Source organism: Miscanthus floridulus, chromosome 6 (assembly GCF_019320115.1).
Source record: "Miscanthus floridulus cultivar M001 chromosome 6, ASM1932011v1, whole genome shotgun sequence".
NCBI classification, from domain to species: Eukaryota; Viridiplantae; Streptophyta; class Magnoliopsida; order Poales; family Poaceae; genus Miscanthus; species Miscanthus floridulus.
In genome coordinates, this window is record NC_089585.1 from 103,748,416 (window position 1) to 103,770,028 (window position 21,613).

General features: G+C 46.5%; 1 protein-coding gene across 4 annotated transcripts; it reads left to right on the forward strand.

Annotated features, from left to right (window-relative positions):
• The first annotated feature begins 1,196 nt into the window (after positions 1-1,196).
• On the forward strand, positions 1,197-21,486 carry LOC136456456 (alpha-amylase 3, chloroplastic-like). Of its 4 annotated transcripts, none has more exons than XM_066456338.1 (15): positions 1,197-1,551; positions 1,669-1,802; positions 3,028-3,156; positions 3,365-3,419; positions 3,658-3,777; positions 4,081-4,186; positions 4,870-5,210; positions 6,036-6,667; positions 13,529-13,718; positions 16,253-16,359; positions 17,539-17,788; positions 18,621-18,743; positions 19,116-19,283; positions 19,374-19,578; positions 21,019-21,486. In XM_066456338.1, the coding sequence occupies exons 1-14, from the start codon at positions 1,291-1,293 to the stop codon at positions 19,530-19,532; spliced, it is 2,775 nt and encodes a 924-aa protein (XP_066312435.1). In that variant the 5' UTR covers positions 1,197-1,290; the 3' UTR covers positions 19,533-19,578; positions 21,019-21,486. The 4 variants fall into 4 exon arrangements, with proteins under 4 accessions (XP_066312435.1, XP_066312434.1, XP_066312433.1 ...); XM_066456337.1 differs by lacking the exon at positions 21,019-21,486 and adding an exon at positions 19,675-20,166; XM_066456336.1 differs by lacking the exon at positions 21,019-21,486 and having other exon boundaries at positions 19,374-20,259.
• The last annotated feature ends 127 nt before the right edge of the window (positions 21,487-21,613 follow it).

Below are 21,613 nucleotides of genomic sequence, written 5' to 3' on the forward strand. Positions count from 1 at the left end.
CCGGTCCACACAAGACCAGCGTCCGGTCATTGCAGAAACAGCGCGACTGACTCTCTTTCTTTTCTATCTCCTTCACCCTTGCTCAAATGTGTCAACCACCAAGTGTATCACCTTGTGCATATGTGTTAGCATATTTTTATAAATATTTTCAAGGGTGTTAGCACTCTACTAGATCCTAAATACATATGCAATGAATTAGAGCATCTAGTGGCACTTCAATAATTGCATTTCGATACGAGTTTCACTCCTCTTAATAGTACGGCTATCTATCCTAAATGTGATCACACTCACTAAGTGTCTTGATCACTAAAACAAAATGACTTCTATATTTTATACCTTTGTCTTGAGCCTTTTGTTTTTCTCTTTCTTCTTTTCTAAGTTTAAGGTCATGTTTGGTTTCCATAAGTCAGGTGACTTATTAAGTCAGGTGACTGAAAACCAGTGACTTATAAGTCATGCCTGTTTGGTTGTAGATGACTTATAAGCTCATTAAAGGTGTGTGCCCCACGCGAAAAAGGGTGACTTATAAGTTTTAAGTAGAGGTGAACCAACTTAAAGCTTATAAGCAGGGGTGACTTATAAGTTAGTGGTGTTTGACAAAATAAGTCACTTATTTCACTTTTTAACTTATAAGTAGGTGACTTATTTGGAACCAAACATGTCCTAAGCATTTGACCATCACCATGCCATCACCATTGTCATGATCTTCACCATTGCTTCATCACTTGGAGTAGTGCTAACTATCTCATAATCACTTTGATAAACTAGGTTAGCACTTATGGTTTCATCAATTAACTAAAACCAAACTGGAGCTTTCAACGGGCGGGAGAGGAGGAGGCAGCGACCCGCGGCGACGGCGTCGGCCATCGCCATGGGCGACCTGCGGCAGCCTGGCGCTTGGGATGGAGAGAGAGAACCGGAGAGAGAGATTCGGAGAAGAGGAGGAAGAAGATGACACGTGTGCCCCGCGTGTCAGTGACAGGGGTATATGTCTTCGTATACGTCTGCAGTTGGGATATGTATTCGGTGGTATTTTTGTGGGAAACGAAGAATTATAATAGCATGCTTCTGTATAGACAAATAGTAACGACGTTATTTAGAAATGAAAAAATTACAATGGCATAGTAACCCTTTCTTATTTCCGACTCATCTCGCCTCGCTTTTCCCCCTTCTTCCCCCTCTTCCGTTCTCGTTCCCTCATTCGCTTCCGTTCCTTCACACGCACACCACAGAGTCACGCACTCACCCGGACTCTCAGAGAGAGAGAGAGAGAGAGAGAGAGAGCTAGCCATGTCGGTGGGGAGCTGGTGCATTCGTGCGATCCCGGGCGCGGCACCGCCGGCTCGGGCCGGGCTGCTCGGGAGCGCCTTCGTGCAGGTGTCCGCCGCGCGGCCGCGGGCCGGGCGGTGCCGTGCCGCGCAGCACGGGCGCGTGAGGCTCGGCGGCCGTGTCGTGGCCCGAGCCGGGGCCGCGGAGACGCCGGTGGCTGGCACCGACGAGGACGCTGGAGCGGGGTTCTCCGAGACGTTCCCCCTGCGCCGATGCCAAGCTGTAGCTTCCTCTATCCCTGCCGCGCTGCGTGATCTGTGCTGAGACGGTGTCCGTGTGTATTTCTTCGTTTCTGGTCTGGGGGTGTTGCTGATGCTTCAGTTCTGCGGTGAAACCCAGGTGGAAGGGAAGGCGTGGGTGAGGGTGGATGCGGAGCCGGACGCCGAAGGCAAGTGCAAGGTCGTTGTCGGATGTAATGTGGCGGGGAAGTGGGTGTTGCACTGGGGTGTCTCGTACGATGATGAGCATGGAAGGTAATATTTGATCTTCTTCTGCACCCTTTTATTTTATATTTTCATCATGGCGATGGGTACCTGTGGATCACGAACCCCGATTTTTGCATTATTAAGTGCAACAAATGGAATCAACAGTGGGATCAGACAGGCAAGCGTGCCCACATTTCATTGTGTTCTGGCTTGCTGTATCCAAGTAGCTCCTGCTCCAATGCTTGAATGGCCGAGGAATGGCAGATGAAGCAATTTCTAATCTAGTTTTGGGTACATTAGGGGAAGCCGTGAACCACTTCAATTGAAAAATGATTAACAGGCAGGGTGTGATGTTTGCTTGTATGTTAACCTGGAAGGCGCGAAACTTTACAATCATTTTTTTTTGTGACAAAAGGGTACCACAGAAGCTAAAAGGCAAGTTTTATAGGACGGCGATTAGACCTGCTATGTTGTATGGTGCAGAATGTTGGCCTACGAAAAGACGACATGTTCGACAGATAAGTGTCGCGGAAATGCGTATGTTGCGTTGAATTTGCGGTCATACAAGAAGGGATCGAGTTCGGAACGATGATATACGTGATAGATTAGGGGTAGCACCAATTGAAGAAAAGCTTGTCCAACACCGGTTGGGATGGTTTGGACATGTCCAACGGAGACCTCCAGAGGCACCGGTGCGTAGTGGAATCCTAAGCCAGGATAGTAACGTGAAGAGAGGTAGAGGAAGACCGAAGTTGACTTGGGTAGAGGCAATAAAAGGAGACTTGAAAGGATGGAATATACCCAAAGACTTAGCCTTAGATAGGAGTGCTTGGAAAACAGTTATTCACGTGCCTGAACCTTGATTGCTTCTGCTGGGTTTCAACTCTAGCTTACCCCAACTTGTTTGGGACTTAAAGGCTTTGTTGTTGTTGTTGTTGTTGTTGTTGTTGTATTGGCCGAGGGGTTGGCGTTGGAGCGGTTTCAGTTTAGGTCTGTTCCTACGTAATCCAATTGTAAGCACCTTAAATATCTTGTTTGTTTTATTCGGAATTTGGAATAACTTCTAAGCATGAGCCTTGGATTCATAACATGTAGGACAACTTTGAAGGAGAAGATTTCATTATTGTATTTTAGATTAGTAGTTGCTATACCTTTTTTGCTCGGACTCCTTTGGAATCGTCTTGGTATCTCGACTTTGTGTACATTACTTAAAGAAGGAATTTGCCGACGCGTATCTGGCATAACTTGTCGTTTCTTTTTCCCCATAAAAAAGGGCGTACCCGGTGCAGAGAGCTCCCGCTTTGTGCGGGATCTGGGGAAGGGTGTTAGTGGCAAGCCTTACCCTCGCCCGTGCAATGCGAGGAGACCGCGACTCGAACCCGGGACCTTCCGGTCACAAGCGGTAAGACTCTACCGCTTGCACCAGGCCCGCCCTTCTGTCGTTTCTTTTTCCCCATATTGAAACTTGTTTTAGAAAAAATAAGGCATTCACATTCTGTTTCCTAGAGAAGGAAATGAAATAATTGGTTACTGTTTTCTTTACTACAGATTGTACCTTTCTCAGACCATGTTTAATTTCATCTTATCCTGTGTTATCGATGTTTTTGCAGAGAATGGGATCAGCCTCCTTTAGAAATGAGACCACCCGGTTCAGTTGCAATCAAGGTTCTACTCCTGTGAAAACTGTTACAAGCATTTCATATAGCTTGCAGCTATCTGTCACTTGCACTATGATATAAAAATGCAAGGAACCTCCTCCAAGTTTATGTTTTTTCAAGCAGAAATTCTCCAAGTTTATATTGATATCTGAGATAATCAAAAGCTAATGCCTTTCTTAATTATCATTTAGCCATTAAATTTGCTCGTTTAGCTTTCAATAGCTGGACAATATCTGACTTTTCAGGACTATGCAATTGAAACACCATTGGAGATTTTGCCCAATTCAGAAGGACGGCTCCTTTATGAAGTGCAAATCAAATTTGATAAAGACATTCCAATCGCTGCTGTCAACTTTGTTCTAAAGGTTTCAACTTTACACCATTGCATAGCTTCCTATATTATTTTCTAGATGATGTGGTGCTTTGACGTTGTGCCAATTGAAACAGTAGCTAAACGATCCTAAACTGGATTTCTTTTTTCAAACACTGTAGTTGTCCCAAAAAAAAATTGGTACCATGTAAACATGAGTACATGACATATATATCTACACAAAAAGGCAATACTGACCACTTGCTCCATGTTCCTTTATATACTTTTTTTTTTCTTCGTTGTGGGTTTGTTTACTTGGGGTAAAATTTGAATGTCTCGGATATTGTTGCTTTGCTAGGAAGAGGAAACAGGTGCATGGTTTCAGCATAAGGGCAGGGATTTCAGAATACCCTTAAATGGATCCTTCAATGGTGGAGGAAAACAAGATATTGATATCTGGCCAGGTTGTTAAGAATTTCATTAACAATTACATTTTTTTGGATCATAGTGATGTGCTTGCCCCTGAGTGATGTGTACATTCTGATATTTTGGAATTTGGAATATTATATACTATTACACAGGAGATTTTGAAATGTAGCTGGTTATCTGTAAAGGAATAGGCGATAGCGCTCCATTGTCGATTTATTTCATTCTACAATGTTCTACATTGTTCAATATTTCATATTTATGGCATGTTTCATCAATGATGCGCTAAATGCATGCTCCATGTTAGAGCATCGGTTTCTTTTAAGAAAGATTATACATTATAGCATCTAATTTGTCTCTGAGTTTATAGAACAGAAAGATGCAAGCTTTGGATTGCAGTAGTACAAATCCACAAACCAATGCACTTCTGAGCAATTATATATCAAGATACTGTTAAAAAGTTTCCAACATGTAAATTTGTTGTTCTGCCTTTTGTTTCCCTGGGAACTAGCGTTGTGTACACCGGTGAACTTGTTTTGCTCCTCAAGTCATAACTCTAGCATTCTTATGAAATTACTTTTTTTTTTCTCGAACACATAGAACTGCGTATCATTATATTAAGAAGCAAACTCATGGAATTACATGATATCTGTTCTAAAAAGTTTAAGAATTCCTTTGTGCCTTTAGGAAAGTTTTGTAATATATCTGTCTTAATTCTCAGGTGATTTGGGGCATGCATTGAAGAAATATGAAGGATCTAGTTCTCAGCCACAAAACACTTCACCTCAGGATACAGGTTTGAGTGGCAAACATATATCAGGGTTCTATGAAGAATACCCCATCCTAAAATCAGAGTATGTTCAGAATCTTGTTACTGTCACTGTGAGGAGAGACATTGAAACACATAAAAGACTTGTGGTATTTGACACTGATATTCCTGGCGATGTTGTCATTCATTGGGGAGTTTGCAAAGACAATAATATGACATGGGAGATCCCACCAGAACCACATCCACCGACAACGAAAATCTTCCGACAGAAAGCTCTTCAGACCTTGCTGCAGGTATGACCTTGAAGTTAAGCTCTTGGAATGGTAGATGGCAAAGGCTCAAATGGACTGCATCAAGTTTATATAATGCCTATAAAAGAAAACAAAATGTACTAGTAACTTGACTTGATAATAGTTAACAAGCAGCAGAGCTTTGAATTGGGATTACATGAAGCCTACTTGTATTTTTTGGGCTTTATGATTTCAACTTTACTCCAAAGAAGCCATACCACTTGTACTTTTGAATTATATGAATCTCTAATCCAAAACTTGATTCATTTTAGCCTTCCTCACCACAAGCTTGAGTCTTCTATCTTATAAAGAAAATTTGCACCTTAACATTACTTTGCCTATTTCTTTTGTTTCCTCAGTTATTTATGGCCCCCTTTACTAGGAAGAACATAATGATTTAGTCTTTTTCCCCATGAAATTTGTGAGGGACCGTATGTTGTTTAAATCCTTAGGTAAATTTTAAAATGCGTAGGAATTTGAAACTTACATTTAATAAACATTTAACAGTTGTGTGTTTGTACAACTCTTCCTTATTTGTGTGCGTCCTGCATTCATTTGGGTGCCTTCCTAGGACGGTTTTTTTTGGTTAACTGAGGATCAGCTCTTTACAAGTGGTCATCTCTCAACAAAATGTACACCTGAATGCTCCATGCCAAGTTTTCTTTTTGATCTTTTGATATGTTCTCTTGTTGTGTTTTCCATTTTGTAGAGCTTTATGTATTTATTTTTGATGATTCAGTGACTTGATCTGATTTGAAATCAGTTTAACACTCCTCACTATGCGCAAAAAAAAAGAACACTCCTCACACATCTTCTCTCTTGTTGCAGCAAAAAGCAGATGGAGCAGGAAACTCAATTTCATTCTCACTAGATGCAGAGTATTCTTGTCTGTTTTTTGTGCTCAAACTTGATGAGTATACTTGGTTGAGAAATCTTGAGAATGGATCTGATTTCTGTGTGCCACTTACAAGAGTGGGTCAGCATGGTAGCACTCAGGATCCCGACAAGGCTGAGGCACAGAAAGTAGAGGATAAGTCTTCACAGGCTGATGGCTTAATCAGTGATATAAGAAATCTGGTGGTTGGCCTAGCGTCTAGAAGAGGTCAAAAAGCTAAGAATAAAGTTATTCAAGAAGACATCCTACAAGAAATCGAAAGGCTTGCAGCAGTAGCTTATAGCATTTTCAGGAGCCCCACCATTGATTCTGTAGATGAGTCTGTACACCTCGATGACACATTAAGCGCAAAGCCAGCATGTTCTGGCACTGGATCTGGTTTTGAGATATTGTGCCAAGGATTTAACTGGGAATCTCATAAGTCAGGGAAATGTTATGTTGAGCTTGGTAGAAAGGCCAAGGAGTTGTCGTCCCTGGGTTTCACTATTGTCTGGTCACCACCACCAACTGATTCTGTGTCACCTGAAGGATACATGCCAAGGGATCTATATAATCTAAACTCCCGGTATAGTTTTTACATGCAAAATCATCCATTGAACATATGTTATAGCACTTCTGTCCTCATCTGTTTATCTTTTATAAGAAAACACCTCCTTTGAGATCCCATATACTGGTTTTAGTGTATAAATGTGCAAGAGCCACCTTCTCTTGATTTGAGCTTGGTCCTAATAAGTAAATTGAATTTAACAAAACTCACCTATCGCATCCAACTGCAGTTCTGTGCAACATACAAATTGTTGATACTTGACACTTGAAGTCATCATGTAGATACGGTTTTTTAGTTCTCAGTGCAATAGCCTATAATGCATTTGTTATTGTCCAAGCTAGAAACTTGTGGCTATTTGACATACTGAATATGTGAAACCATACTGACTATGCAAAACCATAGTTTCTTCCTTAGTTAAGTGCAAAAACTGACATGATATTGTTTCCTGTGGGGATTATTATGATGGATAAGTCTCATGTGTGGCTGGTCTTTGTGGGGCTGTGATGCTCACATGGTCATGGTCCTTGTGGCTGTTTTTCTGTTTTTAGGACAGCATCTTCTGTTTTTAGGACAGCATCTTAGACTAGAGTACAGCATCTTAGACTAGAGGACAGCATCTTAGCTAGGACAGCATACTAGCATCTTAGACTAGCATCTTAGACTAGCATCTTGGCATATGTTTGGCTGGCTAGCAGCCTATAAATATGTAACCCCAACCCCTCAGGTTGATATGGCATTTGTGTGAGCTTGTGTGAGAAATAGACAAGAAAATTGCTCCAACTCCTAGTGTCATCCTCTCTCGATGAGAGTAAGAATTCTCCTACTATCAAGAGTGAGAATTCAGCGACTAACAACTGGTATCAGAGCCGTATTATCCTGTAGCCTGAGCATCTCTTGCTCATCTTCTCTCCCAGTCCCACAACAGCCCCAGCTGTTGGCAGCAGCAGCTCCTCCGGCCGCTCCTGTTCACTCCTCTCCCAGCTCGTCTGAAGCAGCCCTCTCCTCACGCAGCAGCCCCCCGGTAGCGCGTCATGTCCGCAGGGCAGTCTCAGCGCTCGGTCGCCTCGAGCACGCGGCGTCGGCAGGAGGCCGAACTTGCCGCGGCAGAGGAACGCGAGCGAGCGGCGGCAGAGACCGCTGCGGCGGCGGCAAGGGCGTCGAGGCTGGCAGCGGCGGAGCTGGCAGCAGCCAGAGCGGAGGCGGAAGCAACGGCGACGGCGAATGCAGCGCGTGCGGCGACGGCGGAGGTCGAGGCTCTGCGCGGCAGCATCGGCAGCTCCATTTCCGCTGATGACACCGCCGACGCGGACCTCGAGCTGCTAGAGAGGGACGCAGCGCGAGCGCGGGCGGCGCAGTGGGCAGCCGCACACGTCCACGAGCGTGGCGGTAGCCCAGACAGGCGCGGACGCGCTGGCGGCGCTCCTGGAGGAGGCGCGCACGGCGGTGGCGCTCCTGGGGCAGCCGCGCACGCCCACGAGCGCGACGGCAGCCCAGACAGGCGCGGACGCGCCGGTGGCGCTCCTGGAGGAGGCGCGCACGGCGGTGGCGCTCCTGGAGGAGGCGCGCACGGCAACGGTGGCGGACGGGTCGATGGAGAGCGCGGCCTTCACAGGCAGCGTGGCTCTCTCTCCCTGGATCGGTACCGACGGGTCGATGGAGAGCACGGCCTTCACAGGCAGCGTGGCTCTCTCTCCCCGGATCGGTACCGTGGTTACCACGGGCTCCAGGCTGTTGTCAGGGACGTCGGTCCCGGCGGTGGGTGGCCTACCCTCACCAAGACCAACTACGTCGAGTGGGCTGCGGTGATGAGGGTAAAGCTCCAGGTGCGGCACATGTGGGAGGCAGTCCGGTACGGCGACGTCGACTACGACCTAGATCGACGGGCGCTGGATGCTCTCATCGCTGCAGTCCCGCCCGAGATGCAGTTCTCGCTTACCAGCAAGCGGACTACCAAGGAGGCTTGGGACGCCATCGCTGCGGCACGCATCGGCAGCGACCGCGCCCGCAAGTCCACGCTGCAGGCACTTCGCAAGGAGTGGGAGAACCTGGCCTTCAAGCCAGGTGAGGACGTTGATGACTTTGCTCTCCGTCTCAACAATCTGTTGCAGAAGATGGTGCAGTTCGGCGACGACACCTACGGCGAGGAGAGAGCTGTCGAAAAGCTCTTCCGCTGCGTCCCCGAGAAGTACAAGCAGATGGCTCGCTCGATCGAGTCGCTGCTGGATCTCTCCACGATGTCGATCGAGGAGGCGATAGGTCGCCTCAAGGTCGTCGACAGTGATGAGCCACAGTCCCTCTCGGGGCCCATCACCACTGGCGGGAAGCTCCTTCTCACTCGGGAGCAGTGGCTTGCCAGCCAGGGTGACCGGAGGAAGGGGGAGCCTTCTTCCGCGACAGGCGGCCGCAAGCGTGGCAAGCCGCGCAGAGACGCCCAGGCCGGGGCGCGAGGACGTGCCGAGGGTGATGCCCGCGGAGGCGCCCAGGGCGGCGCCGCCGGCAGGCACAAGCCGGCACGAGACGACACCTGCCGCAACTGCGGCCAGCTTGGCCATTGGGCCAAGGACTGTCGACAGCCACGACGCGGCCAGGCCCACGTCGCACAGGCGGAGGAGGAGGAGCCGGCTCTGTTCATGGCACATGCCAGCATCGAGCTACCTCCAGCGGCACCGGCCGCAGCGGCTCTCCTCCACCTCGACGAGCCAAAAGCACACGCCCTCCTCGGCGACAGCTCCAGCAACGACAAGACTGACGGGTGGTGCCTCGACACCGGCGCCACTCATCACATGACCGGTCGACGGGAGTTCTTCACCGAGCTTGACTCTAGCATTCGAGGCTCCGTCAAGTTTGGGGATGCCTCCGGCGTGGAGATCAAGGGCGTCGGCTCCGTCATCTTCACCACCGTGTCTGGTGAGCACAGGCTGCTCACCGGAGTCTACTACATCCCCGCGTTGAGGAACTCCATCATCAGCTTGGGACAGCTGGATGAGAACGGTTCGCGCGTGGTGGTTGAGGACGGAGTCATGAGGATTTGGGATCGTCGTCGTCGCCTTCTTGCCAAGGTATCCAGAAGCGCAAATCGACTCTACGTCCTTAACGTGCAGGTGGCACAACCCCTCTGTCTCGCTGCTCGTCGGGACGACGAGGCGTGGCAGTGGCACGAGCGTTTCGGGCACCTTCACTTTGAGGCCCTGAAGCGGCTCAGTGCCACGGAGATGGTGCGAGGCCTGCCGTGCCTCGACCATGTGGAGCAGCTCTGCGACGTCTGCGTGTTGACGAAGCAGAGGCGACTCTCCTTTCCCCAGCGGGCGAGCTTTCGAGCCAAGGAGAGGCTCGAGCTTGTGCACGGGGACTTGTGTGGCCCGGTGACACCGGCCACACCGGGAGGACGACGCTACTTCCTGCTGCTCGTCGACGACCTCTCCCGCTACATGTGGGTGATGGTCCTCGGCAGCAAGAGAGAGGCTGCGGACACCATCAGGCGCGCGCAGGCTGCTGCGGAGGCGGAGTGCGGCCGCAAGCTGCGCGTGCTGCGCACCGACAACGGCGGCGAATTCACGGCGGCTGAATTCGCGTCGTACTGCGCTGACGAGGGCATTTAGCGCCACTACTCCGCGCCGTACAGCCCGCAGCAGAACGGCGTCGTCGAGCGGCGCAACCAGACGGTTGTGGGGATGGCTCGGGCCCTCCTCAAGCAGAGGGGGATGCCGGCTATCTTCTGGGGAGAGGCGGTGGTGACGGCTGTCTACATCCTCAATCGCTCGCCTACCAAGGCGCTCGACGGCAGGACGCCGTACGAGGCTTGGCATGGGCGCAAGCCGGCGGTCTCCCACTTGCGGGTCTTCGGCTGCCTCGCATTCGCCAAGGAGCTTGGCCACATCAGCAAGCTCGACGACAGGAGCACTCCGGGAGTGTTCATCGGCTACGCGGAGGGCTCGAAGGCCTACCGCATCCTCGACCCGAAGACACAGCGTGTGCGCACGGCGCGCGACGTTGTGTTCGACGAAGGGCGAGGATGGGCGTGGGACAAGGCAGTGGACGACGGCTCGGCTCCGACGTACGACGACTTCACTATCGAGTACGTCCACTTCGAGGGAGCTGGGGGAGTAGGCAGTTCTTCTTCGGCGAGCGCGTCTACCCCCGTCTCCGAGCCTCCACCGACCCCGGCACCTGCTACTCCGACAGCACCACGCTCTCCAGCCAGGACCTCGGCTGCGATGAGCTCTTCGCCGGCTCCACCACAGCCGGCAACGCCACGCACTCCAGCCACGACAGGCACCACTCCGGGCACGTCTACTCCACCACCAGCTCGTGTCGAGCACGGCCCGGTTGAGCTCGCTACTCCGCTCTCTCACGACGAGGAGCGCGTCGACGCGTACCACGACGGTGAGCCGTTGCGGTACCGTACGGTGGAGAACCTTCTCGGCGACCAGCCGGTGCCGGGACCGGTGCCTCACGACCTGGAGGCGCAGTTGCACCTTGCGTGTGACGACGGCGAGCCTCGGTCGTTTGCAGATGCCGAGAGACACGCGGCATGGCGCGCCGCGATGCAGTTGGAGATGGATGCGGTTGAGAAGAACCTCACCTGGGAGCTTGCTGACCTTCCTCGTGGTCACCGCGCGATCACCCTTAAGTGGGTGTACAAGTTGAAGAGGGATGAAGCCGGCGCCATCGTCAAGCACAAGGCTCGCTTGGTGGCACGAGGTTTCGTGCAGCAGGAGGGGGTCGACTTCGACGACGCTTTTGCTCCCGTGGCACGGATGGAGTCCGTGCGACTCCTCCTTGCGCTAGCTGCCCAGGAGGGCTGGCGTGTTCACCACATGGACGTCAAGTCGGCGTTCCTTAACGGCGACTTGAAGGAGGAGGTCTACGTGCACCAGCCGCCGGGATTTGCGATCCCCGGCAAGGAGGGCAAGGTGCTCCGCCTGCGCAAGGCCCTCTATGGCTTGCGGCAGGCACCGAGGGCGTGGAATGCCAAGTTGGATTCCACGCTAAAGGGGATGGGCTTCGAGCAAAGCCCGCACGAGGCGGCTATCTACCGACGGGGCAATGGAGGAAATGCCCTGCTGGTGGGTGTCTACGTCGACGACTTGGTGATCACCGGCACCAAGGATGCGGAGGTGGCGGCATTCAAGGAAGAGATGAAGGCCACCTTCCAGATGAGTGACCTGGGGCCTCTCTCCTACCTGGGAATCGAGGTGCACCAGGATGACTCCGGGATCACGCTTCGACAGACCGCCTACGCCAAGCGCGTCGTTGAGCTAGCTGGGCTCACCGACTGCAACCCAGCTCTCACTCCGATGGAGGAGAGGCTGAAGCTGAGCCGCGACAGCACGACGGAGGAGGTGGACGCTACACAGTACCGGCGCCTTGTGGGGAGCCTTCGCTACCTCGCCCACACACGGCCGGACTTGGCATTCTCCGTCGGCTACGTTAGTCGGTTCATGCAGCGACCGACGACGGAGCACCAGCAGGCTGTGAAGAGGATCATCCGCTACGTTGCGGGGACTCTCGACCACGGCCTCTACTACCCGAGGTGCCCTGGGGCGGCACACTTCGTCGGGTACAGCGACAGCGACCACGCCGGCGACATCGACACCAGCAAGAGCACGAGCGGGATCCTCTTCTTCCTCGGCAAGTGCCTCGTTAGCTGGCAGTCGGTCAAGCAGCAGGTGGTGGCCCTGTCCAGCTGCGAGGCCGAGTACATAGCGGCCTCCACTGCTTCGACTCAGGCGCTCTGGCTCGCTCGACTGCTTGGTGATCTCCTCGGCAGAGACACTAGAGCGGTGGAGCTCAGGGTGGACAGCAAGTCCGCTCTGGCCCTGGCAAAGAACCCCGTGTTCCACGAACGCAGCAAACACATCCGGGTGAGGTACCACTTCATCCGAGGCTGTTTGGAGGAAGGGAGCATCAAGGCGAGTTACATCAACACCAAGGACCAGCTTGCGGACCTGCTCACCAAGCCCCTTGGGAGGATCAAGTTCCTTGAGCTCTGCTCCAGGACCGGGATGGTTCAACTCTCCCACAAGACGACGCACAAGACTTAGGGGGAGAATGATGGATAAGTCTCATGTGTGGCTGGTCTTTGTGGGGCTGTGATGCTCACATGGTCATGGTCCTTGTGGCTGTTTTTCTGTTTTTAGAACAGCATCTTCTGTTTTTAGGACAGCATCTTAGACTAGAGGACAGCATCTTAGACTAGAGGACAGCATCTTAGCTAGGACAGCATATTAGCATCTTAGACTAGCATCTTAGACTAGCATCTTGGCATATGCTTGGCTGGCTAGCAGCCTATAAATATGTAACCCCAACCCCTCAGGTTGGTATGGCATTTGTGTGAGCTTGTGTGAGAAATAGACAAGAAAATTGCCCCAACTCCTAGTGTCATCCTCTCTCGATGAGAGTAAGAATTCTCCTACTACCAAGAGTGAGAATTCAGCGACTAACATATTATTTATTCATTCTGGCTAGAAGTTTGGGGAATATATAGTTACAGACCATTGATGTTCCATAACCTTTTTCATTCGCTTGGTCTAGACTCTAGAAAACTTTTGGGCATTTTGTGAAGACTGCCTAGGGGCTAAACACTCTATCTCTGGTGTGTAGAGTTCTGAAGGTTTTGCTACTAATTTTCTGTATAGAAGCATGTTTGCAGTTGGGGACAATAAACTTGCTTTGGTCCTGCCATCAATTGCTCAATTTACTAGACTCCGGCTGACCTTGGAAAATGCTTGACATTTTTATATTTAACTTGCATAGAAGTCTATGATCTTCAGAAGTAATTGTGTGAGACTTAAGAAATCCAGTTTGTTATTAAGTATATATTATTAAACCATCTTACAAGCTGATGTCATTCGTTAATAAGATAAACCAACATTTCAGATATGGGTCCATGGATGAGCTGAAGGAACTTGTGAAGATTTTCCATGAAGCTGGCATCAAGGTTCTTGGTGATGCTGTTCTAAATCATAGGTGTGCTCAGTTTCAGAACAACAATGGTGTCTGGAATATTTTTGGTGGTCGTATGAACTGGGATGATCGAGCAGTTGTTGCTGATGATCCACATTTCCAGGTATCTGCTTTTCTTTTCTAAAATATATTTATTTAGAGGGCTTAGCATATGATTGTCAGTGGACATATAAAAAAAATTCAATGGTAGGTTAAAACAGTTTTAAGAAACTGTACTAGATCAGTAGTTTTGCCGGGAAAGAAGGTAAAAAAACTGATTAGGTCTCAAAACTGTTCATACTAATTTTCTCTCATTGGGTGTAAACACATTTGAACATGCTGGTTTCACACTGCACAAGCAACACTAGTCCAGGACTGTACACATGTTCAAAGATGGGACATGTAATTAGGTGAAGGAACTAAGGAAGTGCCCTACTACTCTGTACAGCCAAACACCAAGCTAGGCAGTGGATGTCTGTTAGATTTGTATGCAAATTAAGGCTCCCATGATTTTTTTTTGCCACTCTTTTGGCTAATACTCCCTCAGTTCCAAATTATAAGACGTTTTGGCTTTTCTAGATACTTTGCTTTTACTATGTATCTAGACATAGTGTATATCTAAGTACATAGAAAAAGTTATGTATCTGGAAATGCCAAAACGTCTTATAATTTGAAACGGAGGGAGTATTAAATTTACTATTTTCTTTCCCAAACTGATGGTCTGACTATCTATCCAATGAAATGGGTAACTCACTAGTTGAACTACTTTTTTCTCGAAAACGCAGGAGAGCTGCGCTTCATTATATTAAGAAGAAAAAGGGGGTAAAGAACCCATAGAACAACACACACCCACACACCCTATAAGATACATTTGCGCCGGTAAAGAAAGAAAAAGCGACCCTGCACCTACAACAAATCAACTAACAACTTGGGCAGGGGCAGTCAAGTGAGATAGCCCACGAGCCCCTGCCAATGTCCACCGTCGACGCTCATCACCAACCAACTTCAAGGTTTCAGCTATGTTAGGAATTGCTCCATCAAAGACGCAGCTATTGCGATGATTCCAAATTATCCATGCTCCCAGAAATATCAGCGAGTTCAAACCTTTTTGCGTTAAACCAGAAGTTGCTGCACTTGCTTTTTCCCACCAATCATCGAATGAATTGTCAGATGGCTGTGGAGCTAGAGAGTGGAGACCGACCTGCCTCAAGATATAGTACCAAAATTGCCTTGAAAAAACACATTCGATTAGGAGATGATCAATGCTTTCGTCGGCTTGATCACAAAGTGGACACTTCTCAGGATGAGGCAGTCCTCGTCGTGCAAGACGATCTGAGGTCCAGCAGCGCTTATGCGCTACAAGCCATAGAAAGAAGCGGCATTTAGCAGGCGCCCAAGTTTTCCAAATTCTTTCCCATGGCCTGAAAAGGATTTTCCCCACAAAAAAGCTATCATATGCGGATTTGGCGGAGTACTGTCCACCATTTGATAATTTCCATGTGTGAGAGTCCTCCACCTCAGGTTGTAACTCAAAATCATAGAGGAGGTCCCAAAGCTGAAAATACTCCATGATGCCCCCTATTGTGAGAGCACCCTTGATGTCCAAGATCCAAGTCCGGTTGGCTAGAGCCTGCTGCACAGTACGCAATTTTCTCTTTCTCTGCGGAATCACAGCAAAGAGTCGAGGCGCAAGATCCTTAATGCAATGCCCATGAAGCCACCTATCAGTCCAGAACAAGGTATTCTTGCCATTGCCAACATCAGAGGTAATTGCCATTGAACAAAGCTTCTGAACCTGAACAGGAACCTGTATAGACAGTGCAGACCAAGGACGGTGTGGCTCCTTTTTCTGTAACCAGAGCCATCTTGCGCGTAACGCCCAGCCAAGATTTTTGAGATTGGAAATGCCCAAACCTCCTAGTTCAGTTGGAGAGCAGGCTGTCTCCCATGCCACGAGACAATGCCCCCCACGTGCTTCCTTGCGCCCTCTCCACAGATAGCTTCTTCGAATTTTGTCAATCGCTTTAGTGGCCCATTGAGGCAAATCAATGGCCATCACAAGATAAACGAGCATCGCAGTAAGAACAAACTGCACATGGATTCGCCTCCCAGCTCGTGTCAACAAGTCTGCTTTCCATCCCGGTAGTTGATCAGCTATTCGGTCAATGATGACCTGAACTACCAGTATGGTTATAAAACATATGGTTAAATTCCCACTTGAACTCAGTGAACCTAGAATTTAACATTAGGCATCCAGTGAACATGAACCTTGGATACAGTCAAGCTGATATTATAGTACACCATAGCCCATAGGTATTACAAATTCACAGGTGCATTAGATGCAATCCCTGTCAACTCCCTACTTAACTCTAAATTTTATTCTCTTATTGGTCCATTGGCCCAGCAGTAATTTCTAGCAACATGAACACATACAATTGGTCCATTTGTTCCTTCACATAAACTAGTTTCGATTCACCAATATATAACTCTAATTGGACTTGTTGAACCTTTGTACTTGCATATATTTAGTATTAACAGCAAATGTTCAGATTAACACCCATACTAAGTTGCATAAACAAACATGTTCAGCTTAGTACTCCCATTCCTTTCCATTTTATTGCACTTAGAAATTATGGGGTAAAACTCTTGTTCCTGCAGGGAAGAGGAAACAAGAGCAGTGGAGATAATTTCCATGCAGCACCAAACATTGATCACTCCCAAGAGTTTGTGAGGAATGATCTTAAAGAATGGCTTTGCTGGATGAGGTCAGTTATTCTGTCATTCTCGGTGATAGCTTTTTGCCATTGCTCATGCTTCATTGTTCGTTGCACTAGGAAGCTGAGCTAGCTCAGTTGGTCGAGGGTGGTGTATGTATGCCCAGACCACCCAGGTTGAAGTTCCTCCTAGGTTGGTCTAGTTTTTTTTTTTTTTTTTTTTTTTTTTTTTTGCACTTCATGCATTATGGAAATGTCCTTGATGCAGCATCCGTATAGTTCCACGTGCCTCTATGGTTTGTGGACTCAGCTTGTATCTTGGAGTTTGAGATAGGAATGATTTTCTTTTGAAAGCTGGAATATTTTTTGTTAATGCATATGATATACACTGTCCCCAGCTTAGCTCCTGTAACAAATTGGAATGAATGGACGGTACAATAGAAACCCTGCAAATTGTCATCAGTTTACTACCAGTTTTTTTCTTAATATTTGGGTAGAAAATATATGTTTTTTAAATAGTAGAAAAATATATGTGCTTGAGTCAGCTGCTCTGCTTAACTCCTACATCAAATGGTCATGGACGGAAGGTGCACTAAGAACTCTGCAAAATATTGTCAGTTTAGCTTGCCTTGAAAAGTAATTTTGTTAGGAGATCCGGTAAATTTATGTGATTGTGTTGTGCTTGCATTTTTAGTAAAGTGCCTCAACCAGTGGGACATTTTAGTTTCATTCCCAATTGGAAATAGGTATATATATGGATTTTCCCTCTAAATGTCAGTAGCAGTCCTTGATGAATAGGAATTATGTATCTTCTTTTTTTCCTCAAACACACAGGAGAGCTGCGTATCTTTAATATTAAGAAGAAAGAGGGTCCAGAACCCTTACAACACACACCCACATTATCTATTATTTTCTTTGGGAGCAAGACATGTGGTACTCTAATATGGGGGCCGTAGCTTACAGGTTCTAATGTTGTTAGTATATGTTTGGGGAATTTCCTTATATGCAACCGAGAAAGCACAATCTCTCGTAAACCATTGATGTGTCCTTGACATGTGGGCTCCCAGCATATGAGTGATTTAAGTTTACCCAATGGCATGTGAGGAATTTTTCCTATATGTTTCGTAGCTGGACGGGATGAATTGGGTTGTAAGTTGTATATTGATGGACTCGAGTGTTACACAAAATGTCAGCATATCATGTGTTTATTCATGCATGTTCTGCTTGCAGAAAGGAAGTCGGCTACGACGGATGGAGACTTGACTTTGTTCGTGGTTTCTGGGGTGGATATGTCAAAGACTATTTGGAAGCAAGTGAACCATACTTTGCAGTAGGAGAGTACTGGGACTCCCTCAGTTATACTTATGGTGAAATGGACTACAATCAGGATGCCCACAGACAGAGAATTGTTGATTGGATAAATGCTACAAATGGAACTGCTGGCGCATTTGATGTTACCACTAAAGGAATACTTCATGCGGTACGATTGCATCTTACAGTTTTTAAATAAAAATGTTCTATGGCAGTTCTTTTGGGCCGAGTTCAAAGTGTTCTAAAAAGTTGTGGACCCTGGCTGGGAGCCAGTACACTTCATTTCTGCTTCAATGTTCCAGTAGCATCTAATTAGCAGCAAGAGTTCAAAACAATCCTGGTAGTAACATTTCATTTCTGTTTCAAACTTCAAGTAATGTCTAATTGGTGACAAGAGCTCAAAACATCATTTAAGCAACAGCTCAAAATTGCACATTCTCATAGGGCTCACTTGTTCTGGTACGTGGAACCCTCAAAGATTTTCACCTCCTATCTACCGGAAAATTGAATCTGGCTTTTGGGTGATGTGGGTAGCTCCAAATTCCTTGGCCAGTATTATAGTAATCATCTGGAATGCTTTATATATTATAAAGCAGGTTACATGTGTATTTGATTAGGTCATAACATCATGTCTTTTAACTTTTTTATTTATGAGGAGGGTACTTTAATTTTATAATCCACGCTTCAATACTTCTCTACAAGCATGTAATGCTGTTACAACTGTTATGCCAGATGCGACATATGAAATAATTGTTCCATCGGTTGACTTCAATTTTTATCTTGCATAGCTAACAGTCTGATGGTCCCTGAATGTTGATTATCTGTTGTGAAGTGGTTTGCTTGTAAGACCAACTCATCTAAGAAAGGAATGACCAGCCTTTTTAATCTTTTGGGAATGATGCTATTGCATTATAGTGGTTTGACTTTGTGCACTTACATTTAATGTTTATTGCGTATTTTTCCCTGCATGTGTAATATGGAGTATGTCTTTTCCTACACAGGCGCTTGAAAGATCAGAGTATTGGCGCTTGTCCGATGAAAAAGGGAAACCCCCTGGAGTATTGGGTTGGTGGCCTTCAAGAGCAGTCACATTTATAGAGAATCATGATACTGGTTCTACTCAGGTACAACTCAGTATCACAATGTATCCAGATAGAATTGTGCCATATTATCTCAAAACTGCCATTTCTCAGCACTCTGCGCAAGTTGCCATATTTCTAGTTGTATTTGCATTCAAGTAGCAAGAAATGTATAGACCTGCATGTTGAATAGCCTGATTGTTCTGGTGCATTTATTCTCAATAATGGTAAGACTTTGGATGCTTGCTCCTTATTGATTCAATATTGTGTATTTCTAGTTCTAAAAGAAATAAATGTTTCTCAGCGTCATCGTTAAACTCTTTGAAATCTTGAAGTCTCTCTTGATTCCTTATCAAACTTGTGATGCAGAAATTGTCAGAAAGCATCAACCTCACACTGTTTCTGGCATCTCTGTAGGGTCATTGGAGGTTCCCCTATGGTATGGAATTGCAAGGATACGCCTACATCCTGACACACCCCGGCACTCCTGCAGTTTTCTATGATCACATATTTTCACACTTACAACCAGAGATTGCTAAATTTATTTCCATCCGACAACGTCTAAAGATTCATTGCCGCAGCAAGGTAAAATGCAACTAAACTATTGCTTCCCCCTTTTGTCCTATTTTCATGTCTTACGCTTGAATTGTTTGCCATGTGATATAATACTTACAGATCAAGATACTAAAGGCAGACAGGAGTTTATATGCGGCTGAAATTGATGAGAAGCTAACAATGAAAATTGGATCGGAACATTTTGAGCCAAATGGTCCCCAGAACTGGATTGTTGCTGCTGAGGGTCAAGATTACAAAATCTGGGAGGTGGCTTCATAGACTTGGCGGGCTGCGAGTGGCGTATAACTGCTAAAAGACTAAACAGGTACCCAGTATAGCTCTTATCTCTACAACTAAAACATACGGATTGTCAACGTCTACCCGGCAGGACCAAAACACTCATGCAATCCATATCCGGCAGGCAAATAATCACCACATGGAGACACGAGAAGGCAAGTAAATAAAATGGAATAAAACTCACGGAATCACCGGTAGGCAAATAATCATCGCATGGAGACACTGTAAAGCAAGTAAATAAAATGGAATAAAACGGAAAGAGAATTATGGGAAGAGAAAGAAATTTATTGGAATATCACCACACAATGATCATGATCGTGATCTAATCTCATTCATCGTCATTCGCGTTGCGTGTTGACAACAAATACTTTTTCCCCAAAAAAATGAATTATTGCCATGCCTCATGCGGGCTGGATATTGTAAGTCTGAGTATACATGTTTTGGCAAGGCAGAGCATGGATAAATTCAATTCGATGCATAGCAATAAATTTTCAGACTTTGAGGCAACTGATGTTTGTTGTAACTTCAAAGCCTATCTTTTATTTCAGATTCATTACGATAATGAATATGTTTCTAGACATTATCATGGTATAATACACGTGAAAAATTAAATTGATATATTCTTGATTTTGACTTGGCTAATAAATATCTCATTCAATTTATGTTGCATCCGTTGCAATGCACGGGCACTCATCTAGTAACTGCTAAAAGACTAAACAGGTACCCAGTATAGCTCTTATCTCTACAATTAAAACATACGGATTGTCAACGTCTACCCGGCAAGATCAAAACACTCATGCGATCTATATTCGGCAGGTAAATAATCACCGCATGGAGACGCGGGAATGCAAATAAATAAAATGGAATAAAACTCACAGAATCACTGGTAGGCAAATAATCACAGCATGGAGACATTGGAAGGCAAGTAAATAAAATGGAATAAAATAGAAAGAGAATTATGGGAAGAGAAAGGAATTTATTAGAATATCACCACGCAATGATCATGATCGTGATCTAAATCTTGTTCATCGTCCTTCGCGTTGCGTGTTGACAACAAATATTTTTTTTTTCCAAAAAATGAATTATTGCCATGCCTCATGCGGGCTAGGATATTGTAAGTCCGAGTATACATGTTTTGGCAAGGCAGAGCATGGATAAATTCAATTCGATGCATAGCAATAAATTTTCAGCCTTTGAGGCAACTGATATTTGTTGTAACTTTCAGACAACAAGCTCCAAGCCTATCTTTTATTTCAGATTCATTACGATAATAAATATGTTTCTAGACATTATCATGGTATAATACACGTGAAAAATTAAATTGATGTATTCTTGATTTTGACTTGGCTAATAAATATCTCATTCAATTTATGTTGCACCGTTGCACTGCACGGGCACTCATCTAGTAACTGCTAAAAGACTAAACAGGTACCCAGTATAGCTCTTAAAGAATGTTTGGATTGTGCAGGTTGAGATCCAGATCCCTAGGATTCAGTTCACATTTGAACTAAATCTGAAATTGCTTGAGCAATCCGCCTTTTCCAAACGAATGCTAGGAGATGCACGTCAGAATGGTCAACTAGCGGAGGCGGCTGCTGCTGCCGCCGCCGATCCTAGCTATGGAAGCACTTGCCGTACCGAAAGGATTATCTAATAGGAGTACCATTGAACATTGAACCACCTGCCTCGTTCGGCTTGCTGAATCTTAGCTGAAACTGGCTGAAAACACTGTTTTGGCTGAATTGTTGTGAGAGAAAACATTGTTCTAGCTGAAAAAAATAAGCAGAACAAGCCGAATATGGGGAAAGCCGAACGGGGCCGATGGGTGGAGCTACGTAAGATCAAGCACATTGTCCATTAATTTAGCTTCGTCCACTATTTTGGAGCTATGTAAGATCAAGCACAACTGTATATATGTGTGAAATAAATTTTGAATTGTCATCATGGGTCAGAGATGTATTTTACCACCCCACAACATGACTTTTGGTGATTCTACATTCATAGTTGACAACTTGTAGGCAGAAATGATATATCGGACGAACCAAACTTTAACACATTGAGAA

What these genes read in the sequence shown, in the direction of transcription:
- LOC136456456 (XM_066456338.1), top strand. Translation starts at nt 1,291, where the DNA reads ATGTCGGTGGGGAGCTGGTGCATTCGTGCGATCCCGGGCGCGGCACCG. An exon ending in TACGATGATGAGCATGGAAG is followed by an intron (nt 1,803 to 3,027) that starts GTAATATTTGAT and finishes CCCATAAAAAAG; the next exon opens with GGCGTACCCGGTGCAGAGAG. An exon ending in CCGGTTCAGTTGCAATCAAG is followed by an intron (nt 3,420 to 3,657) that starts GTTCTACTCCTG and finishes CTGACTTTTCAG; the next exon opens with GACTATGCAATTGAAACACC.